This window comes from Syngnathoides biaculeatus, chromosome 23 (assembly GCF_019802595.1).
Source record: "Syngnathoides biaculeatus isolate LvHL_M chromosome 23, ASM1980259v1, whole genome shotgun sequence".
NCBI lineage: Eukaryota > Metazoa > Chordata > Actinopteri > Syngnathiformes > Syngnathidae > Syngnathoides > Syngnathoides biaculeatus.
Genome location: NC_084662.1, coordinates 6060044 through 6082892, shown reverse-complemented (window position 1 = coordinate 6082892; position 22849 = coordinate 6060044). Strand labels below are relative to the sequence as shown.

The window sequence follows — 22849 nt, the reverse complement described above, 5'->3', positions numbered from 1 at the left end:
AACCCGGCGAAGTCCAATCCAAACCCGAGTCCGACAGCGCCTTTTGCACGTGCGTCACAACGGAGGCACACGGTGCAATCACAGCCACCTGTTGGAAAATTCTTTGGCCTTCTTCTTGTTGGTGTTGTTGTGGTCCAGACACGGACCCCCTTACAGCTGTCGGCGGTGCCCCCCGCCAACCTTAAGAATGAGGAGCGACTGCGACGCGAGCGTCTCTAGACAGCTCAACAAATACTAATAAGGATGCGGAGACTTAACGTCAAAGGAAGTCATTCCATGCATGTGCAATAGACCAATAACCCATTGTTATTATTATTATTATTATTATTGGACAGCTGCTAGTTCTCATGGAAAGTCATCAGATGCTCACAATGAGCATGCTAACATGTGGCAAGAAGGTTAAAAAAAAAAAAAAGTGTCAGTGGGATTCATCCCAAACAAAAACTTCATTCAAGTTAGGAAATGAACTTAATCCAAAGTGGAGTGGAGGAGGATGTCTTGAGTTAGGGCGCCCTCTGGTGTTCGGGAGAGATTTACACCAGTAAGTCAGCAACAGCTCAACAGAAAAATGATGTTTTTCCAAGTATTACGCAGGAACGAAAAAAACAACACATCAAAAATGTATCCAAAAGGTAAGAAATGTTAAACGGGTGACTGTTTTTACAATTTTAAAAAATAGAGTTTTAGGAGTGGAAAAAGTTTTTTTTTTTAACACCCACTGGTTAAAAAATAATAATTTTGAATAATTTGTCTTCAAACTAAGCATTAATAGTTGTCTGCCTTTGTGGTGTCGTGTGCTTTTTTTTTTTTTTTTTTTTTTTTCCCTTCCCCGCAATAAGGAAGTTGTCCCAAAAAAAAAAAACGAAAAAAAAAAAAAACTGTGGGACGGCAGGCAGGCGTGAGAGGGCGTGAGAGGCTCCAGCTCGCTCGGAATTACTTCTCCGTTTTTGTTGTCACGGATCAAACCAACCCTCGCAGGTAAGAATTTTCCCTTCTTCTTCTTCTCCTTCTGATAGGAGCGACTCGATTCTTCAGCACGGAGGCGTTGAATAAAAACCGGAGCGGGCCGACGTTGTCCAAACACAGCCAGTCAGCGGGCAGGTGAAGGCGAAGGTGCGGGGCGAGGGGGGAACGGAACTCCCCCAAAAGCCAGCACGGAGCTCACCCGGCTCGGCTCGGGCGTCTCCCGACGACCAACTTGCTTGAAAAGGGCCACAGAGGCGAGCCGGGCTGCCATTTGACTCCCGAGGGGAGCGAGCCGAAGAACTTTGCTCACGAGCGGCGCAAGTCTGTGCAGGTGAGCCCACGAGCTGCCACATTCCAGCCCGCGTGGACGACCTTTGTGAAATAAAGGTCAAGGCAAAATAGCGCCGCTCGCTGCCACAGATTTGTTCTTGATCCTCTGCAAAGATGACTGCAACTTACTCGGCAGTCGTTTGGATCAGCCACCACGTAAGTCAAATGTTCTTGAAGGGTCGCTGGACGTGAGTACTTTTCAAAATCCACGTTCCGCCAGTGACTGTCGGACTTCATTGTCCTTCTTCACAAGGCGGGGCCGGAGCGTTTCAAGGAGAAAGTCATTGAAGTAGGAGGAGCGCAACTTTTACGACTTGCAGTTGGAAGCGAGTCCCCAGTGCAAGGCAAAAATCGACAAGACAAGGCGACTTTCATCGACCGCACACGGTGGCATCCCCCCAAATCGCTACAGTCGGAATTGAAGAAAAAACAAAGCCAGAGTGCGACGGGCCGGTTTTGCTTTGCCGGGCCGGGCCCGCTTTACAGGGCCTCGTTGTCGCACCTTCCAGGCTTTCTCGAAGTGGATCCGTTTCAGCAGCTCAATCACGCGACGACGATGATGCCAGCGCGCATTGCTTGACGCTTGATACATTCACTCAAATGTGCGTCGAGCGCCCCAGTCGGGCGTGAGGGGCGAACTTATTTCGCCACCATTTTTGAATGACACAATTGGATTTCCACCCGACGGATCCGGAAGGGAACCGCCGGCCGGGATGGGCGGAAGATGGCAGAAATGTGCGCTTTTGGGAAAAGCCCGCCGCAAGACGTTCTCTGCATGTGCGATTCCTGAGCATTTCTCTCAGTTGAGCAAATGTTTTCCCAAGCGGTTTGTGTTGATGGTCCGCCACGCGCCCCGTCAGGCCTCCTCCTCCTCTCCCTCTCCCTCTCCCTCTTCCGCCCAGGTGATGGCGCAACACGCCGCACCCTGGCATTCTCTCGCCTCAGGCTGACAAAACACAGGCCTGCCTGCCTGCCTGCCTGCCTGCCTGCCTGCCCGTCGAAGCCGAGAGCGGAGCAAACGCACCGCGTCGGGCTTCTTTTTCGCACTGGCAAACGTTTTGACGGACGCCGGCAGCTCAATCTGTTAAGTGTTGCCTCCCAAAACTTTTTTTTTTAAGGATTCAAGCCCCCGCTTTCGCGGTGCTGCACGGCTAAGTCAACAATTGCGGTCGTCGGACACGTGACTGCGTACATTCCAGACAGGTGAGATAGATTTCGACTTTTGATTTCGAGTAATGCACTTTTGTTTATATTCAAGATCATTTTGTTCCTCGACCCTTTTTTGGGCACACGTGCACATGAAAGTGTGCTTGCTTTGTCGCTTTCATTTTTGAGTTTGACGGCAACCTTCAGCCTGGTTTTGAAGATCCGCTGGGTTCACTCACATCTCAAGTCTGCGCTCGCGAGTCAAAGAAAAAAATTGGCCAAACGACGGCGGCTCGTATGAAAACAATAAAAACTCGTTAGTTGGGTCACTCATATCTTAAGGCACGGCATCAATTGCACAGTTTCCATCAAATTTCGCCACATTGCCGACTTCTACTGTAAAACATTGCAGTGTACCCACGACCGACGTAAAAAAAAAAAAAAAATCTATCATAACCCTGATGTGGCATTTTGGGGGCGGGGGAGGGGCTCCTTTTGAGTTTCCTCCACAGAACGGGCGAGCCGTTCGGTCATCCGGGAGGAGTCGGACTCGAGCGCTGCTCCGCCGCGTCGTCGGGCCCGCGTGCTGGTCCGCTCTTTCTTCTCACTAGAATGCTTTTGAAATGTCCTTTTGACTTCAAAGCTAGCAAAAAAAAAAAAAAAAAAGAAAAATGAAACTAGAGTCTGCATTTGTACACGGCAGCTCAGGATGAGATGAGCCCCAGCCGACCGTGACGATGTACGAGGTGATGTCCGGCGACACCCCGTCCTGGAAGGCGCCCGCCCCGAGACAGGGCGCCGCCGACCCGCCGCCGTCGGCCGGCGAGGGCGACGGGCCCGTCAAGATCCTCAAGGTGTGCTTCTCCACCAACAACAACAACCTGGGCAAGAACTTCAAGCTGGTCAAGTGCGACGGATCCTGGCAAATCAGGGTGAGTCGAGCTTTTTTTTTTTTTGGATGCGTTTGTACGCTTTGGAGCGGAGCCCGAGGATGTCTTTCAAACCCGTTAAATACAAAAAATGCCGGAAGGATTTATGGCGGCGCAGACAGAAAGGCAATGTGAAGATCAACGGCGGAACGACGACCTCGCATGCCATATTGTCACATCTAAAATAGCAGCAGAAACTGTCAAATATCAACAAAGCATCATCAGCAAGAGCGCTGCATGTCAGCCACACGATGGGAAATGCCAATCGCTGTAAAATACCAGCTTATTTTTTGTTTCCTCATACGAGATGTAAACATAAGAGAAATCATCACTTTGTGGCCTGCTAGCGTAGCAAAGCACAACGGAAACCGGTCGGCTGACTTTTCCGACCCGCATGTAGAAAGCAGCGAGAAGCGCAAACGTGACCGAGCGGCAACGACTTCACATCTCGGCGCTGTTAGCATAGCTTAGCTTGGCCGAGCTTTGGCCTCTCGTAAGCTAGCGAATCGGTTTGAAGGCATTTGTCGCTCGAATCGCAGCCAAAAAAAACGACCTGTTATTAAAAATGTAGCACGTTGTTCACCTCCAGGCGATCATCCGATCCATCCTGATCAGCGGGCGTCTGGGTCCCAACGTGGAGCACGCGGAATGCTTCGGCCTCCTGCTCAAGCACCTCAAGTCCGACGAGCTCCACTGGTTGCATCCGCAGCTGACGGTCGGCGAGGCGGAGCAGCGCTACGAGAGCCGCCACGCGGAGGCCGAGTGGAGGCGAGTTGGCCGCGGTGTTCGGTGGCGGGGGGGCCGTAGGGACGCGCCTCACCTCCTTGTGATTGGCCCGCGCAGGTACGACCTTCGCATCAGATACGTCCCCGTCAACTTCTTGGAGAAGTTCCGAGACGACCGCTCCACGCTGTTGTACTTCTACCAACAGGTCCTTGAAACTCCCCCTCTCGATCCGGGACTCTGTCGTCAGGTCTCGGGGGCGTTTCCCAGCGTCTGGGAACCTTTTGGGGAGGGAGCTTTAAAGTTAGCTAAACTCCTAAGCTAGCAAACGCTAACCACGTGAAGTCTCCCGAGGTCGAGGTCCATTTTGTTTCCTCTCTCTCTCTCTCTCTCTCTCTCTCTCCTCTCTCTCTCTCTCCTTTTCTTTACTCGTCATCTGCTTGACGGAGCGAGAAGCCCTTTTTTTTTTTTGATGCTTTTGACGGCTGAACGGCGTATTTTTGTCGTCTTTCCGTGGCAGGTCCGCAACGATTACATGCAGCATCACGCCAGCAAGGTCAGCCAAGGGATGGCGCTCCAGCTCGGCTGCTTGGAGATCAGGTGACGTGCAGCCCGCAAGCGCAATTGCAAATCGCTGCTTGACGTTTGCTTCTTCTAGGAGGTTCTACAAGGACATGAACGCAAAAGGACTGGAGAAGAAGTCAAACTTTGAGCTGCTGGAGTAAGTTTGCACAGAGGATTCTTTGCTGAGATGCTCACGAGCAGAAACGCACGAATTGCCATCAACATTTCTGCCGGTTCTTATTACTCTCACCCCCCATGAAGAAAAGAGGTCGGCTTGGACCTTTTCTTCCCTCTCGAGCTGATCAACAGCATGAAGGTAAACTTGGCGCCGTGCAACTTTTGAGGCCGAAATGGAAATGGATTATTTTGGCCACCTGGCCTTTCCAGTCCAAGCAGCTGCGCAAGCTGATCCAGCAAACGTTCCAGCAGTTCGCAACGCTCAAGGAGGACGACTGCATGGTCAAGTTCTTCCAGACGCTCAAGGAGTTCACCAGTTACGACGAGGAGGTCTTCCCCTGCGAGCTGGTGGTGAGCGAACGTCACACGCTCGCTCGCTCGCTCGCTCGCTTCCTGGCGTCGTCATTCGCACGAGTGCCGTCTTTTCGCAGCAAGGTTGGAGTCTGGCCGTGGAGCTGGTCATCGGGGGGAGGGGCATCCGCCAGCGCGCGCAGAAGAACTCGGCGGTGAGCGCGCCGCACATTTACTTTCGGGCTAACGACCAACTTGACTCCCCGCACGCATTACGTTCGGCCACAATTCAGTCAACGGAAGTCTCAAAGTTAACGTTGAGAAGTTGCGCCAGACAAAAAGAGCACATATGGACCGAGCACTTAAGATGATGAACGCGTGGCCGGCGTTGGAGCAAATGCCCTTCGTGAAGATCAATCAACGGCATCCCGTTTGGAGTGCCGTTCCGCAGCAGCGTCTTTCCAGACGGTAAACGCTTCGTTCGGTCTTCCTCAGCCCGTCTTCCTGGCCGACTTCAAGCAGATCAAGAAGGTGCAGTGCTTGCCTCAGGGCGACGGCAAGGCTCTCCTCGTTCTGGACGTGGAAGGCGCCAGACAGGTACGACGGCCCGACGGCGCCGCTCGGATCGCCGGCTCGCTGATCCCGTCCGTCTCCGTCGGCAGCGGCTGTCCGTCAACGTGGTCGACGTGCCCGCGGCCGAGAACATGATGGACCTCATCGACGGGTACTGGCGCTTGGACAACAACTCGGAGGAGTCCGTCATCTACAGGCAAAACCACGGTACGAGCGCCCACATCTTGACGGGCTCCCGCCATGGCTTCGGACTCCCTCGTGAGTTCTCGTCCGGTTCAGTTTTCAGTTTTCCTTGCGGCCAAAAACGTGAGATATGAGGCGCCTGTATGATGCCAGTGAGTTGAATTCCCTGCATGACGACGACTAAAAATTCAACAACAACAAAAAAAGACTTCAAGTGTTTCGTAATCACTCCCATAAAAAAATGTACTTGAAAAAAAAAAAAAGATCGGATCAAGAGAATTTCACGTTGTGTTTTTAAAACAAACGTAGCTTTGCCTTCTGCAAACACATCATGCAAAATGCCATAGACAAGCTAATGAATCGCTTCTATGTGGTGGAGTTGTAATGCTTTGATAGACACAAATGATGGAGCAGCACACATAGATAGACGCATACTCACAGCCATATGTTATTTGAAGAAGAAGAATATTGCAGGCGCTAAATGAATTTCTGCTAACACTTGTGATGCTCGTCTTAGTCTGTATTACGCTGCCCCCGGTGGCTAAGTTGGATACACCAGTTGGAGCCGCACTGCGTTATTGACGATTCATTCTTTCCGTAAATTGTCCAGTGCATTTCCGTTCATTCACGAAACGCTGCCCCGCGTAATATTTGACAGATGCCAGCGCGCGGAGTTCCCTCCCGGAGATTCCGACGGGGTGAGTCCACCCGTCGCCCTCGGGCGCCGCCGCCGAGTCAAGACCGCCGTCAACTTTTGTTCTGATGTTTTCAGCAGAGACGTCGGCTCCGTCCGACACAGCGTGGGTAAGCCGCCCCCCCCCCCCGCCCCCCCATTTTGACGTGTTGATGTATTTATTCTCCGACTCCGTGCACTCGTTCCCATTTCAAAAATACATTCAATAGCCACAAAATTCATCGTTTTACAGGCTCGGATATCTACTGTGAGATCCCGGACGAAAGGCCCCGATCGGGTGGGTTCCCGCGCCTCCACTGAACGCACCGCCGCCGACTGCGCTGCACGTATTGTTTGAATTCGTTATTTCATCGTTGATTTGGTCAGCTGTCAAATACGGCATCGACCGCGGCGACATCACGCTCGGGCGAATCCTCGGCGAGGGCTTTTTCGGCGAAGTCTACGACGGCATCTACGCGGCGCCGGTGAGTCGACGAGAATCCAAAAGATTTGAAGTGGAACATGTAGAAGGAATGACATCAGTGGCGCCGATCAGGACGGCGAGCGGGTGAAAGTGGCCGTCAAGACGTGCAAGGACTGCTCGCCCGACGTCATGGAGAAGTTCATGAGCGAGGCGGGTGGGTTTCAACCCCCGCTCACTGAAAAACGAGGCGCGATAAACAATCACTGCTCCGTTTTCTTGGTTGCGCCCGCCAGTCATCATGAAGAACCTGGAGCACCCCCACATCGTTAAGCTCATCGGCATCATCGAGGACAACCCCGTGTGGATCGTCATGGAGCTGTACGAGTACGGCGAGGTCAGTGGTGGCGAAAACGACGCCGAGCTTCACGGGTTCTCTGTCGGGTTGAAGTCTGGCCGGAGCTCGCTCTGAACTCAAATGCGCTCAACCTCCCGCTTGCGGCAGAAGATCCGTTCGGAAAATGAAAAATCATTTGAAGCCTTCCCACAGGCTGTCAAGGCCGCTAGCTAAACCAATCAAAATGCACCGAATCCAAACGGAGTAAAAAAAAAAAAAAAAAAATGTACTGAAGCGTAGTCGCACGTGTGTGTGGTTTGTGCTCGCAGCTCGGCAACTACCTGACGACCAACCGGAACAATCTGACCAACACGACCCTGGTCCTGTTCAGCCTGCAAATCTGCAAGGCGCTGGTCTTCCTGGAAGGCGTCAACGTGGTGCACAGGTCAAACATGGCCTCCGGATCCTCTCGTAGCCTCCGCTGAGCGCCCTTTTTCTTTTGTTTTTTTTTTGGGGGGTCTTTTCACGTTTGACGCTTCTCGTGGGTCCACGCAGAGACATCGCCGTTCGAAACGTGTTGGTCGCCAGTCCCGACTGCGTCAAGCTGGGCGACTTCGGACTGTCGCGCTACATCGAGGATGAAGAGTACTACAAAGGTCAGTGGACTCAAAAGGTTTGAGTTTGGTCACGAGACAAGCGAAGCGTGACGAGCGAGCGAGCGAGCGAGCGCTCAACTTGGACTGAGTGTTGTCGCCCTCCTCCTGAAGAAGGAAAAAAACCGCTGCGACGTGTCAAACGCAACGCACTCCCACAAACGTTGTTATGTTACGTCCAAATATTTGATATTTACTCACAAATCAATCGTTACTTGTACCCATCAATAGTCAAAAATGGAAAACTCCGCCTCTTCCTCACTGCGCGAGCCGTGCGGGGTTGTGTCGCCTCAAGATTGAACCTTGGGATGCTTTTTAGGCGAGGCCGAGTTGGCTGCAGATTCCATTGGATCAGTCGCCGTTTTAATCATTTGATGATTTTGGACTTACGAGTCCGACACCTGACAGTAGCCAAATATGTAACAAGGCTACATATCGAAATGAGCAGACTTCCGAACAAACCGTTAGAGGGACAAAAGAGGAAAAGGGCGGACTTCTCATCTCCAGAAGGAAGACGATTCGCTGCCGTCTCCAAATATAACACTGCAAAGTTGTTCTGTTGGCCGAACGGAACGTCGTCGATGCTCTGGCGGTCAGTTGTGGCACCGGAGCCCCCCCCCCCCCCCCCGACTACCGACGACAAGGAATCTTGTGCGTTTTTGACACGTTTGGCCAAATAAAGATGATTGTGCTCCGTCCGTCGCGCTCACACTTGAAGAGCCAAACGTAACGCCGATTGCGTCTGACGTGGCAGCGTCTGTGACCCGATTGCCAATCAAGTGGATGGCGCCGGAATCCATCAACTTCCGACGCTTCACCTCCGCCAGCGACGTCTGGATGTTCGGTGAGTCCGATTCATTTGAGCTGGATTTGGATTGGATTCCGTTTCCGTTTCCGTCTCGATATCGGCGAATCAATGGCCTCGGCGTCCTTGACAAGCGTGTCCTCCGCAGCCGTGTGCATGTGGGAGATCCTGAGCCGAGGCCGCCAGCCCTTCTTTTGGCTGGAGAACCGAGACGTCATCAACCAGCTGGAGCAAGGCATCAGGCTCCCCAAGCCCGACGACTGCCCGCCGGCGCTCTACTCCCTGATGACCCGCTGCTGGTCCTACGACCCCAGAGAGAGGCCCAACTTCACCGAGCTGGTGGTCAAGATCAGGTACTGCGCCTTCCCGCGCCGTGGTGAAATTTTCTTTCAGTCAAAAGTCTTGACTTGCGGGGAGAACGGAACTACATCACCAATCTGCGTGATTGAGCGCATTTTCTCTCGAATGCTTTTCCAGCGACGTGCACAAAATGGAGAAGGAGCAGGAAATGGAACGCAAGCGGGACAGAGCGCGTTCCACCAAATATTTCGACGGCAAGTTCAAGTTGGCCGAGCCGCCGCCCAAGGTAGGAGCGTCGTCGTCATCCGGCGTCCTCCGTCGTCGAGGCTACATAAACGCGGACGCTTGCAGCCTTCAAGAAAGAAACCGGGCAGATTCGGGAAGACGCCGAGCGTCGGCTTGCACATCCAGGTCGGCGCCACCGTCGCGGGGCGCCTCTCGAGGAAAAACTCGCACCCTAATCGCGCGTTTCGCGTCCACGCAGCTGAACGAGGCCCTGTGCGCCAGCTCGCCGGACCTGGCCGGCCCGTGCGACTACCAGTCGCCCGCGGACGCCGTCGGCAACACTCTGCCGCTTCCGCTCAGGTCCCCTCGACGTCGCAGCGTGGGGGTAACCAAACGCCGCTACCTCCACTGGCAATTTTCAAGCTTTTGTCCTCCCGGCCGGAGCTCGCTTGACCCCCCCCCCCAATCCGTTATCCCAGTCGCTTATGCTAACCCTGACGGATTGCTGGGTTTCCGGCCCCCCGCAGGAGAGCGACTTCCCCCGAGCGGAGGCCGACATCCGCGAGGACGCCCGACGCCTGTGGGAGGCGGAGCGCCGGCAGACGCTCGCCACTTTACGTCGGCAGAAGGCGCAGATGGCCGCCGACAAAGTGTGGCTGGAAAAAGAGGAGCGCCTCCTGGTGGGGAACACGGCGGCGTCAATGTGCCCCTGTTAGGTGTCCCCGAGAGGGGCTCCGTGTCCATTTGCTGTAAAATGAACCTGCCTGTTCTTTTGCAGGACCCCGTGGGACCGGAAGAGAACCCGACCCCAACGGTGGGTTTTGGCCTCGCTTGCACGAGTCGGATCGACCCAAATGTTGGGGGTCCCCCCCCCCCCCCTTCAAAATGTCTTTCTGTCTCTTCTTTTTTTCGCAGTTCAACGAGGCAGACGCCGACAATGGTAAGCGCAGGATTTTTTGGGGACACGCGCTGGGCCTTCGCATAAGAGTTTGATTTGTTCCGTGGCCGCGTTCGTAACTCATCAAAACGCTCCCAACCAACAAGTGCTTTTTGTCGCCTTGCATCAATTGAATGCCGACGCGCTGCTTTTACTGCTGTGCCCGCCTGAGCCACCGGAGGGCAGTCTAAAAAAATGGATGGATGGAAATTAAATTCTAATGAAAACAGTCTGGCCGGAAACTTGCCAATAGAACATTTTTATGCGTTTCACTGAGATACAATTTGAAGAAATGCCCATGAGCCTGTGTGAATTTCACAAATATCTTTTTGTATTAATCACAAGCACATTCCAAAATGCCTTGCATGTAAATGAAATAATTGTTTAAAAAAAAATACAACCCAAGATTGTGTTGTGTGGTATTGTAGTCCAAGGAGCAGGCGTACCTAATCAAGGGTCTTGCGTTCCAGGCCCGCCCCTGAAGCCCCCCCGGCTCACGGCGCAGGTTGTGAGCGCAATTCCTGCATTCTTTTCTGATTGTCCCTCGTGTCCTTGTGGCTCTCTTATGATTCTGTTTTGGTTTTTTTTCCCAAAATCAGCCGGCGCCCACCGCCGAGCTGGACCGTTCTGACGACAAAGTTTACTCGTGCGTGATGAACGTGGTGAAGGTTGTGGTGCAGCTGAAGAACGACATGGCGGACACGCAGCCCGAGCAGTACGTCACCGTCGTACAGGTGACGCAAAACCGCAACTCGAATATTTCTTTGATTCTCCGTGGACTTTCTCTCGCCTTTGGCCAATCAGATCGCAGCCCCCGCGCGTTCCCCCGTCAATCCAACTTGGCCGACTTCGGCGGTTTCCCGAAGCGATCCGATCGGTCCTCCCGACGTCGGCGTTTTTCCCACCCTGCGATTGGTCGGTCAGAGCAAAGCTTCTCAAAGCAGAGCCGGACTCGCTAAACACGTCGTCGTTTGACGCTCTCAAAGCGGAAGCAGACTTCTCCATCTTGCTGCAGTGTCGCAATGCCAAAATCTTTCAAAGTCGTCGTGCTTTTACGGAAAGGAGAACCTTTTCCTGACCCAAAATAAAAATGAGCTTTTGGTGGCAAAACAACAAAAGTCAAACCAGATCAAACTGCCAGCTGCACATTCCGCGTTCACTCGACGAACTGAGACATCTTTCGTGGCACGTAAAATGTTCCGACCGTTCGTACCCGTTTCTCCAGTTCGGAATGGCGGCGACGAGCCGAGATCGTTGTTCGATGCAGTGCCGCCATCTACGGGGATCCGTTTGCCGTGGCGAAAAAATGAACTTCGCAAACCGTGTCGGGCGAGACCCTCTTCCAAATCGACCCGCCGCAAATGGGCGGCAGTGAACGGCTTCGCTAACGTCCGCCGGCGTTCTTCCCTACGCGCTAACGAGAGCGAGCCGGCGCTGACCGCCGCGTGCTGTTCTTTCCTCCAGTCGGTGGGGATGGCCTTGAGAGATCTGATCGGCAGCGTGGACGACATCCTGCCCGCTCTGCCCGAGTCGGCGCGCACCGAGGTACGCGCCACGTGGCAGTTTTTTGGTTTTTTTTTTGGTGACAGCATCAACGGAAGGTGACTTTTCCCTTTGCCGCGACGCGCAGATCGAGGGCACCCAGAAGCTGCTGAACAACGACATGGCGGAGCTGATCAGCAAGATGCGCCTGGCCCAGCAGAACGCCATCACGTCGCTGCGGGACGAGTGCCGCAAGCAGATGCTGGCGGCCGCCCACAACCTGGCGGTGGACAGCAAGAACATGCTGGACGCCGTCGACCAGGCCCGCGTCCGCGCCGACCTGGCCAAGCCGGCCCGGCCCTGACCTGACCTGACCTCCCGAAGGGGTCGTGCCGATTTTAGAGCGAGTGCGTCGTTTGAATTTCATTCTTTTTTATTCTGATTGTGGGGAAAAAAAAAAAAAAAGGTTTTTCAAAGGGTTCCAATAAAAAGGCTGTCGTGGTCCATTTTTAGCGACCCGAGTGAACGTATCAATCAAGCGAACGGCCCGTGTGTGTGTGTGTGTGTGGGCACCACTTACTGAAAACTTTCTACGCTGAAATATTTCTTTTCATGTCCTTGTTTTCAACCACTTTATACTCGGGCAGCCGACATTCATCACACCCCCCCCCCCCCCCCCCCCGCTGCGCACTCATCAGGAACATTTTTGGGGAAACTGACTTTAAAACTTCCTCCCGCGCTCGCCGCTGCTCGCCGCTTTCTTCCATTTACGGAAAGGAAAGTTAAAAGATCTCATCCGGAGGACCTACGTGTTATTTATATCTCACACAAACGTAGCTAATTTCTCATGATAAAAAATTCTCAACACGGCGAAAGTAAATCAAAGTGCACATTTTCTTTGCCTCCGATGTCTGTTGACGCCGCTTCCTTCCTTCCTTCCTTCCTTGTGACGTCACGCGTTGAAAAGACGCGCCAGACGCTGCCTCGACGTCATCACTACCGCTAACTTGATACAGTGTTCACATTTCATCACCGCCTGAACATCAGCTGACATATGGATCACTATTGGACTTCCGTTTAAAAGGAGGTAGATACTTGTCAATACTAATACACTTGAAGACCTAAAAATATGTCCTTACTTGCTAGTGATGCCAAGCGAACGCTGCTGCGAGTCCTCCGTGAAACGCTCGGAACATCTTACTGTCCACTTTGATTTGTCCAAAGTCCAATGCGCCCGCTTCGTCTTCACCAAGCTGGCTGTTCATCTTTCGCCCATTCACGTAAGCTGACTTCGTCGGCGTTTGACGCGCTTCCTCGTTGTCATTGCCAACTTTTTCACTCGGTCGTGACGTCACATTCCGGAGAGAACCGGAACTTGCCGAATCGAAGCGACGTTTCCAAACAAAATCTCGCGACTGTCTTTGACGCTATAATTTTTTTTTCATTTCTGTTGTGTTGAGAATTTTTTTTAATGAAATTCGAGCTACTTTTGTATGATGGACAAAAAAAAAAAAAACATCCTCTGGATTCGACTTCTCAATACCTCTGCCGGAAACGAGCAAAACGTGCCGAGGAAACCCCACCCGGCGGCGTCCTCGCCCGTCAATGGGGGCTGTAGCGCCCCCTCTGACTTGGAGAAGAACTTGCAGCACGTTTTCAAAACTGCGGGTAGGAAGCGGCCTGACCACGCCGGCCCACAAACTAGGCCAAAACCCGGAAAAATCACCGAGCTTTTGGCTCGACTGTGTACAAATAAAAATGGCTTCACGTGTGCTTATCATCAACACTGCTGAGTCGAATATATGAATAAATAAGCGCCATTAACAAAACTGTTCCTGTTTCTCAAATAATAAACTCAACATGAAATGTAGGACAAATGAGAAATTCAATTGACTGCAATGTGACCACAGACGTTGCCGATGGCCTCCATTTTGATGCAGTCCAGTTTTTCTTCTTTATCTTTTTCCCCCTCCACACTCAAAAGCTGCTTTTAGCGTAAGTAAATCCGTTCAACCGTTTTCAATCCAAGCGATTTGAAGAAGGAGTCACTCGGAATCATTGCACATCACTGCAAGTATTTTCTAAGAATACTCGTTTAGTCAGGAATAGCAAAGAATTTGGCATCTCTGGGAATCGCAATAAATCGGGCGTGGACGAGCCCGACCGTCGCGTCTCTTCGGCCGCGCTTGCGTCAGCACGCTTTGGCGATAGAAGAGCTAAATCATGCCGGCGAGCCAGGGCGGCAGGAAGAGGCCGACGGTGCCCAGCAGGCAAACCATGATGAACATCCACAGGAAGATGCGGTCGATCACCATGGCGACGTACTTCCAGTCTTCTTTCACCTGCGCCCAAACAACATCGCATTCAGCAACAAAGACGGCGGGGCTGCCGCTCGTGTCTTTGCCTACTTTGCTTGTACTGCCCCCACGTGGCCAAGATGAACAAACGACGGGGAGCGGCACGAGCGCCGCCGAATTGCAGCAAAGATGTGGCTGAAACGCTTGAATTTATTTCCAATGTACTTAATGATGTCATTACTGTATGCTTCTTTTTGAAGCGCCAAATTTTAGAGCTGTTTTGGTCGTCTTTTTGGGGAAGCAGGAACAGATTAACGGCATGTCCTTTCATTTCAAAGTAGGACGATGCTTTGAGATCTGTGGAGGAGCCGCCGCGTACTGTAAAAGCCTCGAAAAATGACGGATGGCAGCACCCCGGAGGCAGAGGAACCGTTTCCGCGCTACTCACGCTGAAGTCGGCATCCTCCGCCCTCAGGTGGTCGGCGATGTAGCGCACTCCCTCCAGCGCGCGGACGACGTCCGGCGAGAGCCCAAAGTCCCGGGCGGGGACTGGGCCCAGGGGGCTCTCGGCCCGACTTCCGGCGTTCTGCGGGGGCGACGGCGGGCGGAAGGAGAAATAGGACGTGAGCGTCCCGAGCTCCAGATCCCCCAGGGACGGCGAGGGAGCGTCCCCGCGCCAGCCGGCCGAGGTGCTGACGCCCGCCGCCCGTCGGCGGCGCAGCGTCCGCCGCCGTCGCCTCTCCTCCAGCGAGCGCCGGCGCCTGGCGTTGGGCGCCGGCCTCCTCATGAACAGCCAGCCGGGCACCAGATCCAGGAAGACGGCGTGCACCCAGCGCGGCATCTTGTGCGTGTTGGGCGAGCGGTGGTGCACGTTGAGCACGAAGACGGTGATGACGATGGAGAGCGTGACGAAGATCATGGTGAAGAGGAGGTACTCGCCGATGAGCGGGATGACCAGCGAGGTGGACGGGATGATCTCGGTGATGAGCAGCAGGAAGACGGTGAGCGAGAGCAGCACGGAGATGCAGAGCGTGATCTTCTCGCCGCAGTCGGACGGCAGGTAGAAGACCAGAACGGTGAGGCAGGAGATGAGCAGGCAGGGCACGATCAGGTTGATGGTGTAGAAGAGCGGCAGGCGGCGGATGATGAACAGGTAGGTGATGTCCGGGTAGATCTCGTGGCAGCAGTCGTACTTCTTGGTGTTGTAGGTGCCCACCGCCTTGACGATGGCCCACTCGCCGCTCTCCCAGTAGTTGTTCAGGTCCACCGAGGTCTCCAGGCGCTCCAGGTCGATCTTGGCCTTGTCGTAGGTCCACGAGCCGAACTTCATCTTGCAGTTCTGCTGGTCGAAGGGGAAGAAGGTCACGTCGATGCTGCACGAGCTCTTGTAGATGGCCGGCGGCACCCAGCGCACGGCGCCCGTGTGGAACAGGTGCGCCTTGGTCATGTGGGTCACCGCGAACTCGCCGTCCGCACTGCCGACAGGAAAGGAACTTCTCAGCGCGTTTAAGCCGGACCCCCGACCCCTGTCGGGCGCCGCGTCCCCATCAAAACTCCAGCGTTTTATTATATCTGACCCAGATCGATCGCGATTGCGTGACTGGAGGAACCTCGACGGGGTTTTTCTTCTCATCTCTGTGAGGGGAAACGTCGCAATCGACATTTGCGACCGGTTGAGGACGCACGACGCCTCTCGCGCGCCCGCGATATGGACCAAGACCTCACGGACAATGAAGATGTACTTAGATGGAATTAGCGTTTATTTCCAAACGGCCATTTTGCATTCTTCACTTTCAACATATATCAAAGCCATTTTTGGGTTGGTTTCTATTGGATTCAAACCCAGAATCTCCGGATGTGCCCCCCCCCCAAAAAAAAAAAAAAAAAAAAAAAAACCAACTCTGAACACTAAATCCGTTTTTTTCTGAGGCTGAAGGATTATTTCCATATTCCTCATTTCCTATCAAGTGAATTGAACAGGTAATCATTTCAGCGATAATGTCTCGTGCATAAAATCCTATGAATAGCGTCATTATTTTTGAAAATGAATGTATTCATGAAGTGAGATGTCTATCGTAAAAACTCGTATCGAATCCTGCTTGGAGCGCCCTTTCACGGCTCAATCGATCCGTCCACCAGATGGCGCTCCCGTCCTATCATGTCGTGTCGTGCGTGGCCCAGCAAAAATGGTTTTGGGGGGCGAATTCCAAAGAGCAAAAGCACAAAAGTTAGGGAGTGATTTCACGTGATTTCACGTGATTTCACTTTGAAAAGAAATAACCCACAGACAAAAGATGTTTTTGGAATGTTCCGGAAGACTCTGCGATTTACACGAACATCCCAGGCTAACTTTGGCCGCTCCCACATCAACAAAATCCGGATGTACGACTTCAGCATTCTTCCTCGACGCCAATTCTTAGTTTTGACTTTGGACTTTGGCGCCATCTTGGCACAGCAAAACGACCGTCCGGGACTCACTTGTTGTACAGGACGATGTCCGGCACCCAAATGAGTTGCGAGGGAACCCTGATGGACGTCACGTTGTCGTAATCCGACGGCGTCCAGCGAAGCTTGTAGTCGTTCCACTCCTGAGATTGAAGCAAAGCCAAAAAGCCAGCGACACGACGTCCCGGCCACGGACCTGCGTTTTTGATCCGCGAGCGGTTCCCGCCTCACCTGTTTGAGCCACACGTTGGTCGTCATCATCTGGTTCTTCTCGTCCTGACAGACGGGAAGTGGCGTCCGATTCCAGCCACGGGGACAAAACATTAGGCACGGCAGCGGAGTACCGCGGGACCGACAAAAAGTCTCGCGACTACTTGCTGCAGTTTGGCTACGGCGAGGCGGAAGAAGGTCCGACACTCACCACGTCGATGAGCTGCGCGATGGCCAGTCCGAACTTGACGATGACCACGTCGGAGATGTTGGGCACCGGTCGGGACCACTTGTTGTAGCCGGCGAACAGCGTCTTGAAGAGCTCGTCCTCGGCGTGAGAGTGCGTCTTATCGTGACACGCCGCTGGCGGCCAGGGAAGGGACACGTTCAGAAGCGGGTCGCTGATACGGGCCCCGTCCCCGCCGCCGGGAAAAGCGTTAAACGTTTGTTGACGGGCGGCGTGAAAAAGGATCGTCGCGCAGAAACGGAGACCGCGAGGACAAAAAAAAAAACAACAACAAAAAAAAAAACCGGGAAAACAAAAAGCGCGACGGCGTCGGGAGAGCAGAACACAATGCCGGAACCCGAACCGGGATGGCCAAGCGGCTAAGGCCTCGCTGGTGGGTTCAAGCACCGACGACCCCCCTGGAAACGAGTGACACGGAAACATGCGACCACAGGACCGTCCTCGCCGGCCTTCCTTCTCGGGGGCTACATTCTGGACGAAGGCCGCGTGTGACGTCAAAATCTTTACGCGCTCACCGCGCTGAACCGGGTCGACGGGCAGAATTTGGCCGGGATGTAATGAGGCCAAATGGCCACCACCGAGACCCCCCGCAACTTCATCTCAGGGACGTTTGGGAAAGTCGCAAAGATCGAGAAGGTGGACAGCGAAAGCTCAAAGGCAATCAATCAATGTGGACTCTGAGGTCGGAAGCGCCGCCGTGCGGCATCCTTAGCGAATCCGGCAAATCTCCCACCGACCGCTCAGCCTTTTTCCCTTTTTGCCACGTGACAAACGTGACAGCCGCCGCGCAAACACCACAAATTGGGGCTCGAGTACGCGACGGCCCGCTTTCGCCCGAGCCGTCCGACGTGATTGATCGCGCGTGCAAATGGCCTGGCCGGAGGGCGTTTGCGGGCTCGGCGGCACACGGGCGAAGATTTGCCATTGTGCGCGCAAACTCTGAAGCCGTTGGAGCGCGGATTCCAGATCTGTTTTTGGTTCGGGTCCCTAAAAACGTACAATTAGCGCGTTCACGATCTAACCGGTGAGGACGAGGAGCGTACTCGTCCGCGGGCCTTCCGTCCGGCTCTCTTTACGCCTCGGGCCGCCCGACGTCAAGACGGCTCGCGTTGGATTGCCCCAAAGAAGAAAAGTCAAATGAAAAATCGCCCCAGATGTGACAGGATGAGACAAATTGGAACTCTTGGACCGCTTCGGGGAAATGATCTTGCAAAACAAACGATAAATGTCAAGAAATGAAGAAATGAGAATGACTGGACGGCGTCCAATTGTGCGTACCTTCCGCTCAAGTGTGACGAGCCTCCAATCGTTCATCTTTTGTCTTCCTCATCATTGACGTGATTTTGATACTCTAAAGCTGTGCTTTATTCGACTATCATTTCAAAAATTCATATATAAATTGCACAATCTATATTCCAATGAATTAAACGCATTACTTTTGTAAAGTGTTGAGGAGCAAATTTGCACGCGCTCCAAACTCCAAACCGGGAGAGTAATTAAATAGTAACAACACCGACGTACCCGCCCGACAGAAGAGCAGCGAGCAGAGCCAAGCGGTCCAAACGGCCGGCAGCAGGCGCACGGTCTCCATGCCGACGCCCGCACCGGGGAAGTCCGAGCGGGTGCTACCTCTGACCGCGGACGATTTCACCTTTGCAGCGGGGAGGCATTTCGCAACTTTTCCGGGCGGTCAGCTTCAGTCGGTGCGGCAAAAACTGCCCCCGCCCGCCGCCTCGGTGTCGTCCCGGCGCCTTTGCGCTCGTCGATGCCACGTTGGGGGAGTTGGACGATGGACATCCGCCACTTTGCCACCAACGCCAGCGACGACTTGGACGTCTGCCGCCTTCGTGGCCGCACCTCTCGCTCGCTCTCTCTCTCTCTCTCTCTCTCTTCTCTCTCTCTCTCTCTCTCTCTCTCTCTCTCGCTCTCTGTCTCCCCCCCTCCCTCCCTCCCTCCCTCCCTCCCTCAAGGACCAGCTTACATCTGCAGATGTGTGCAACACGCATTCAAAAATAAACAATTATGCCAATAATAACCACGAAGTCAGCAGTACCATCACAAGATTACAGAACAGTTGGGCCCTTCAAATGGAGGACTAAGGTCCAGGTCTAGACCGAGTCAAGGTCTCGCGTTTTTCCCCTCACGTACGCTGCCGTCACCGGTACTGCGTGTATCCGTCCAAAACAACGCAACCTGTCACGAAGATGACGTCACGCTAAATATGTCTGACGTTGCTCTTTACTTGGTCCAGAAAACTCTGGTGAACAAAGAGGAGCGGCCTTCAGTGAAGTACGTGACGCTGCCCCGCTTGCGTTTGAATGTTTAGCCGTGCCAATTTGCCTTAGCCTGTCTATGGCGTTTCACACTATACGTTCGGTTCAAGATTATATTGGGCAAAAAAAAACAAACAAAAAAGTGGTTTGTGTGAACATTTTGGGCATTCACAGATACGACAGCTCATTTTCTTTTGGTGTATGGGACACGTTTCGAGTAAATGTCGATTGATTTATTTGGAAATGTGTTCAAACGAGACTTCTTTTCCTCCAAGTGAGCTTATCAGAATCAGAATCATTCTAAAAGTTTCGTTCGGCTTGTCCCTTTCGGGGTCGCCACAGCGTGTCATCTCAGATGAACGCACATATGTTTGGCACAATTTTTACGCCGGGCATCAAATGGCAGAAATGTCTCTTGTCTTTGTTCTTGTCTTCCTTGGATGTGAGTTTTTGGGTTTTTTTTGATTAAAAGAGTGAGAATACAGGCTAAGGGAAACTTCAAAAAATGTCTTTCGAGAAGTTGACAGTTTTTGAGGTACGTGGGAGAAGTCAAAGTATTTCAGATCCCGGACGGCCAGCGCGCCGAAACGCGTCGAGCGGCTTTCTTGGCCGACACGTGGGACCCCCCCCCCCGACTGAGCCGCCGATGAGCCAACTACGAAATGATTGTACGACGTTCCATAAAACACGGGGGCAAAAGTTATCCTGTGATACGGGGAGAAAAAAAACACAACTATGATGTGGTCACTGAGGCAAAATATTTGATTGATGTACTTTTTACGTTTGATTCTAATCATTTCGATCATTCTGCCCACCCCCCAAGGCTCAGTTTTAGGCCCACTTTTTTTTTTTTTTTAATCACAACATGCTGCTACACGGCGATGACATTAGCGGACCAGATTTCCACGTATTACTTATCAATAACAAAGCGGCAAATATGACGGGCGACATGTAATGCAGAGCTCGCCCAATGACGGCACAAACAGCGACTCTTTAAAAGCTGTTCACTGCTGGCGGGCGACATTCGTAACCACCGATTGGCCGTAATCAGTCGATGTTGGTTGCGGCGGGCGGCGGCGGCTCAGGACCAATCGTCATCGTCCTTTCTGGCGAGCAAATAGCGTTTGTTTTTACGTTTGACAGTCCCGGCGGGTCCTGAATCCTTGCTCGGGCCGTCTTCGGATGTGCCTTCAGAAACTGGTTTGGATGGGTCAGCACCCTCAACGCCATGAATTTTTGGTGCTAGCGCCACCTGTCGCTCCGGCGTGCACCCGACGCCGTCGGAGGCTTTCTCCCAAATGCTCGTCAGTGTTTCAGGTCGGCGTTTTGAGGACATTTGTCTTTTTCTCGGCTTCGTCCCGGACTTAACGATTCCGTGATGGCGACGCTGCGGCGCCGCCCGCTCGCAAATGAGATACGTTGCCGTGAAAACAAATCTATTTTTTCTCGAGGTTGTCGAAATGACGCGTCGCTAATGAGAAAAGGCGCCCTGCTTGAGGGCCGCATTTGGATTACCGGGAAAATATTTTGCATTTCTTTTATCATTTCGTTTTATTCAAATTACAAACTGCACTGCTCCTATTTTTATCATTATGAACTGGCGTTAAGCTTTTTGGCCTTCTCCAAATCTCAATTCCAGATTTGCAAGACTTTTCTCACCCTATTTTTAGAATTCCACAAAATGATTCAAAACCTTTCTTTTTTTTCCATTGAACAGTTTTTTTTAAATCGTGAACCTGAAAGCAGGACATTTTTGTTGCGATTCGGTTTTCCTCGCAGCCGCGTTGTTAGTGCGCGTCAGAGAAGTTGTGCGTTTGAAGCAGCTTCTTCTCACCATCATAACAAAGTTGTGATTAATTTCATCCGAAACAATTTTTTCAAAACTTGTTTTTCAGAAAATAATCACCCTGGGCAATGGAGACCAATTGATCGACCAGCCTTTGCCAGGAAATACAAAATAATCACAACATTGCACAAGTTTGCCCCGTTGATATTCGTCTCGCCGGCACGAACAAGACGACCGGCAGCGAGGATGCAATAAATGCAGCGCGTATCGACGTCGGCGTAAATATAAATAATGCCTTTGATCTGAGATGAAATTGCCTTCCCGGGCGCAGCAAAACTGTTTTGTCTCAAGTGGAAAGCGACGTCCGACCGCATCGGACCGCTGCAAATGATCTCCCGAGAGTGGCGCAACGCCGGCAGCTCCAAAGAGGTTTTCTGTTCTTGGGGCGGCCGACCGCCGGGCCGGAAGCGTCCGCCGCCCGGCTGCGGAGTTCCCGACGCGCCTTCGGACCTCCGACGAAGCCGACGCGCGTCGTACGAAATTGCCGAGCGTCTTCCGAGGAGGGCGCCAAGTTTTACGGCATTTGGAAGGATCTCAAAAGCCTGGCGGAAGCTCGTGTGTCCCCCCCCCCCCCCCCCCAAGAACCACGCACAAAAAGGAACCTTCCAAAAAAAAAAAAAAAAAAGTACAAGAGACCTAAAGGACACTTGCGACTTTTTTGTTTCAACAGGATCAAACAAACGAGTTACACGTGGGGGGAGGCGAATACACCAATACGTTTACTAATCAGCATTTCTTGAAAGGATGTATGTACTTGTTTTATTTGTCCATTTTTGCTGTGCTTTTATCAATGCGATTTGATTGCCGCAGACGACGCGAGAGGAACAGCTCTGCGCTATTTTATTGCGTTTTTATTTTGAGTCAATAATAGCAACGCGATCGTTATGGCGCTAGTAAGACACGGAATATGTTGTAATGGGGGCGGGGGGCGGGGGGGGGCTTCCACACATTTCCATCAGCGGAATGGCTAATACGACGACTTCAAGCAATTGGGGCGACGACGCTTGAGGTCGGCACCCGCTGCAAATAACGGCCGGCCGGAGGATCTCAAACTGGGATCCAGAGAGAAGAGTCGCGTCGAGGCGGCCCAGCCAGATGCGCTCGTCTAAATCGAGGAACCGTCACGCGTTCCTCTGCCGTCATCTTCGCTGGTGAGCTACGGCGGAAATCAAAGCCTGGCGGGATAATCGATTGTTACGCCTTTCGCCGCCTGAGCTCGCCGTGCACACGCATGGAAACGTCTCGGGGAAAAGCAAATAAATACACCTGGGGAAAAAAAAAAAAAAATAATAATAATAATAACTTCTCAGGCGTCCGGCCAAGACTCGGCTGCCGTAAAAGGAGAAAAATGGACGAGGAGACGTGGCAGGAACAGGAAGTCGACACCTTCGTGCGACTGACTGAAGAAAAAAAAAAAAAACGGACAAGTTTTTTCACCACAGCGCCACCTTGTGGCAAAGCAACTTTTCGTCAGTCATCTTGCATCATCTGCTGAATGAATGTGCCAACAATGACAAGACGATTGGCTAACGTGTTGACACTTTGGACTGACGGACGGACAAATCTTTTCTTGCCCCGCAGGCTCGATTCCCTCCAGATTCAGCGAGAGCAACTCGCCGATCACTCATCGGCGTCTAATTTTGCCACCGTCGAGCGTCCGACCTCGGCCAAACTGCGCATTTCGATGTCGTCCTAACGGAAAAGAAGAAACAACCCGAACAATAAAGGAAAAGCGCTCGGCAGGCCCGCCAGCTCTTGGGGGAGGCGGAACAAAACATTTGCAAAGAATGATGGAAGAAAGTAGGCCAGCCTGCCA

At 52.7% G+C, this 22849-nt stretch overlaps 2 protein-coding genes across 12 annotated transcripts; one reads left to right on the top strand and one right to left on the bottom strand.

Annotated features, from left to right (window-relative positions):
• Positions 1–838: 838 nt before the first annotated feature.
• On the top strand, positions 839–12222 carry ptk2bb (protein tyrosine kinase 2 beta, b). 10 transcript variants are annotated; one of them, XM_061812196.1, is made up of 32 exons: positions 840–978; positions 2415–2499; positions 3151–3374; positions 3961–4139; positions 4215–4302; positions 4615–4694; positions 4753–4815; positions 4920–4974; positions 5046–5186; positions 5267–5341; positions 5622–5723; positions 5789–5906; positions 6541–6580; positions 6655–6686; positions 6809–6853; positions 6943–7040; positions 7112–7193; positions 7273–7373; positions 7643–7758; positions 7869–7969; positions 8721–8810; positions 8920–9124; positions 9249–9357; positions 9423–9482; positions 9556–9681; positions 9776–9976; positions 10075–10110; positions 10212–10236; positions 10662–10738; positions 10833–10967; positions 11698–11778; positions 11864–12222. In XM_061812196.1, the coding sequence occupies exons 3-32, from the start codon at positions 3180–3182 to the stop codon at positions 12077–12079; spliced, it is 3072 nt and encodes a 1023-aa protein (XP_061668180.1). In that variant the 5' UTR covers positions 840–978; positions 2415–2499; positions 3151–3179; the 3' UTR covers positions 12080–12222. The 10 variants fall into 10 exon arrangements, with proteins under 10 accessions (XP_061668186.1, XP_061668180.1, XP_061668183.1 ...); XM_061812199.1 differs by having other exon boundaries at positions 3146–3374; positions 6658–6686; XM_061812203.1 differs by having other exon boundaries at positions 3146–3374; positions 9824–9976.
• A 1470-nt stretch (positions 12223–13692) lies between these two features.
• On the bottom strand, positions 13693–16619 carry chrna2b (cholinergic receptor, nicotinic, alpha 2b (neuronal)). 2 transcript variants are annotated; one of them, XM_061812567.1, is made up of 3 exons: positions 16491–16619; positions 14461–15487; positions 13693–14057 (listed from the first exon to the last, which is right to left on the bottom strand). In XM_061812567.1, the coding sequence occupies exons 2-3, from the start codon at positions 15457–15459 to the stop codon at positions 13932–13934; spliced, it is 1125 nt and encodes a 374-aa protein (XP_061668551.1). In that variant the 5' UTR covers positions 15460–15487; positions 16491–16619; the 3' UTR covers positions 13693–13931. The 2 variants fall into 2 exon arrangements, with proteins under 2 accessions (XP_061668551.1, XP_061668552.1); XM_061812568.1 differs by having other exon boundaries at positions 14461–15351; positions 16491–16597.
• Between the last annotated feature and the right edge of the window lie 6230 nt (positions 16620–22849).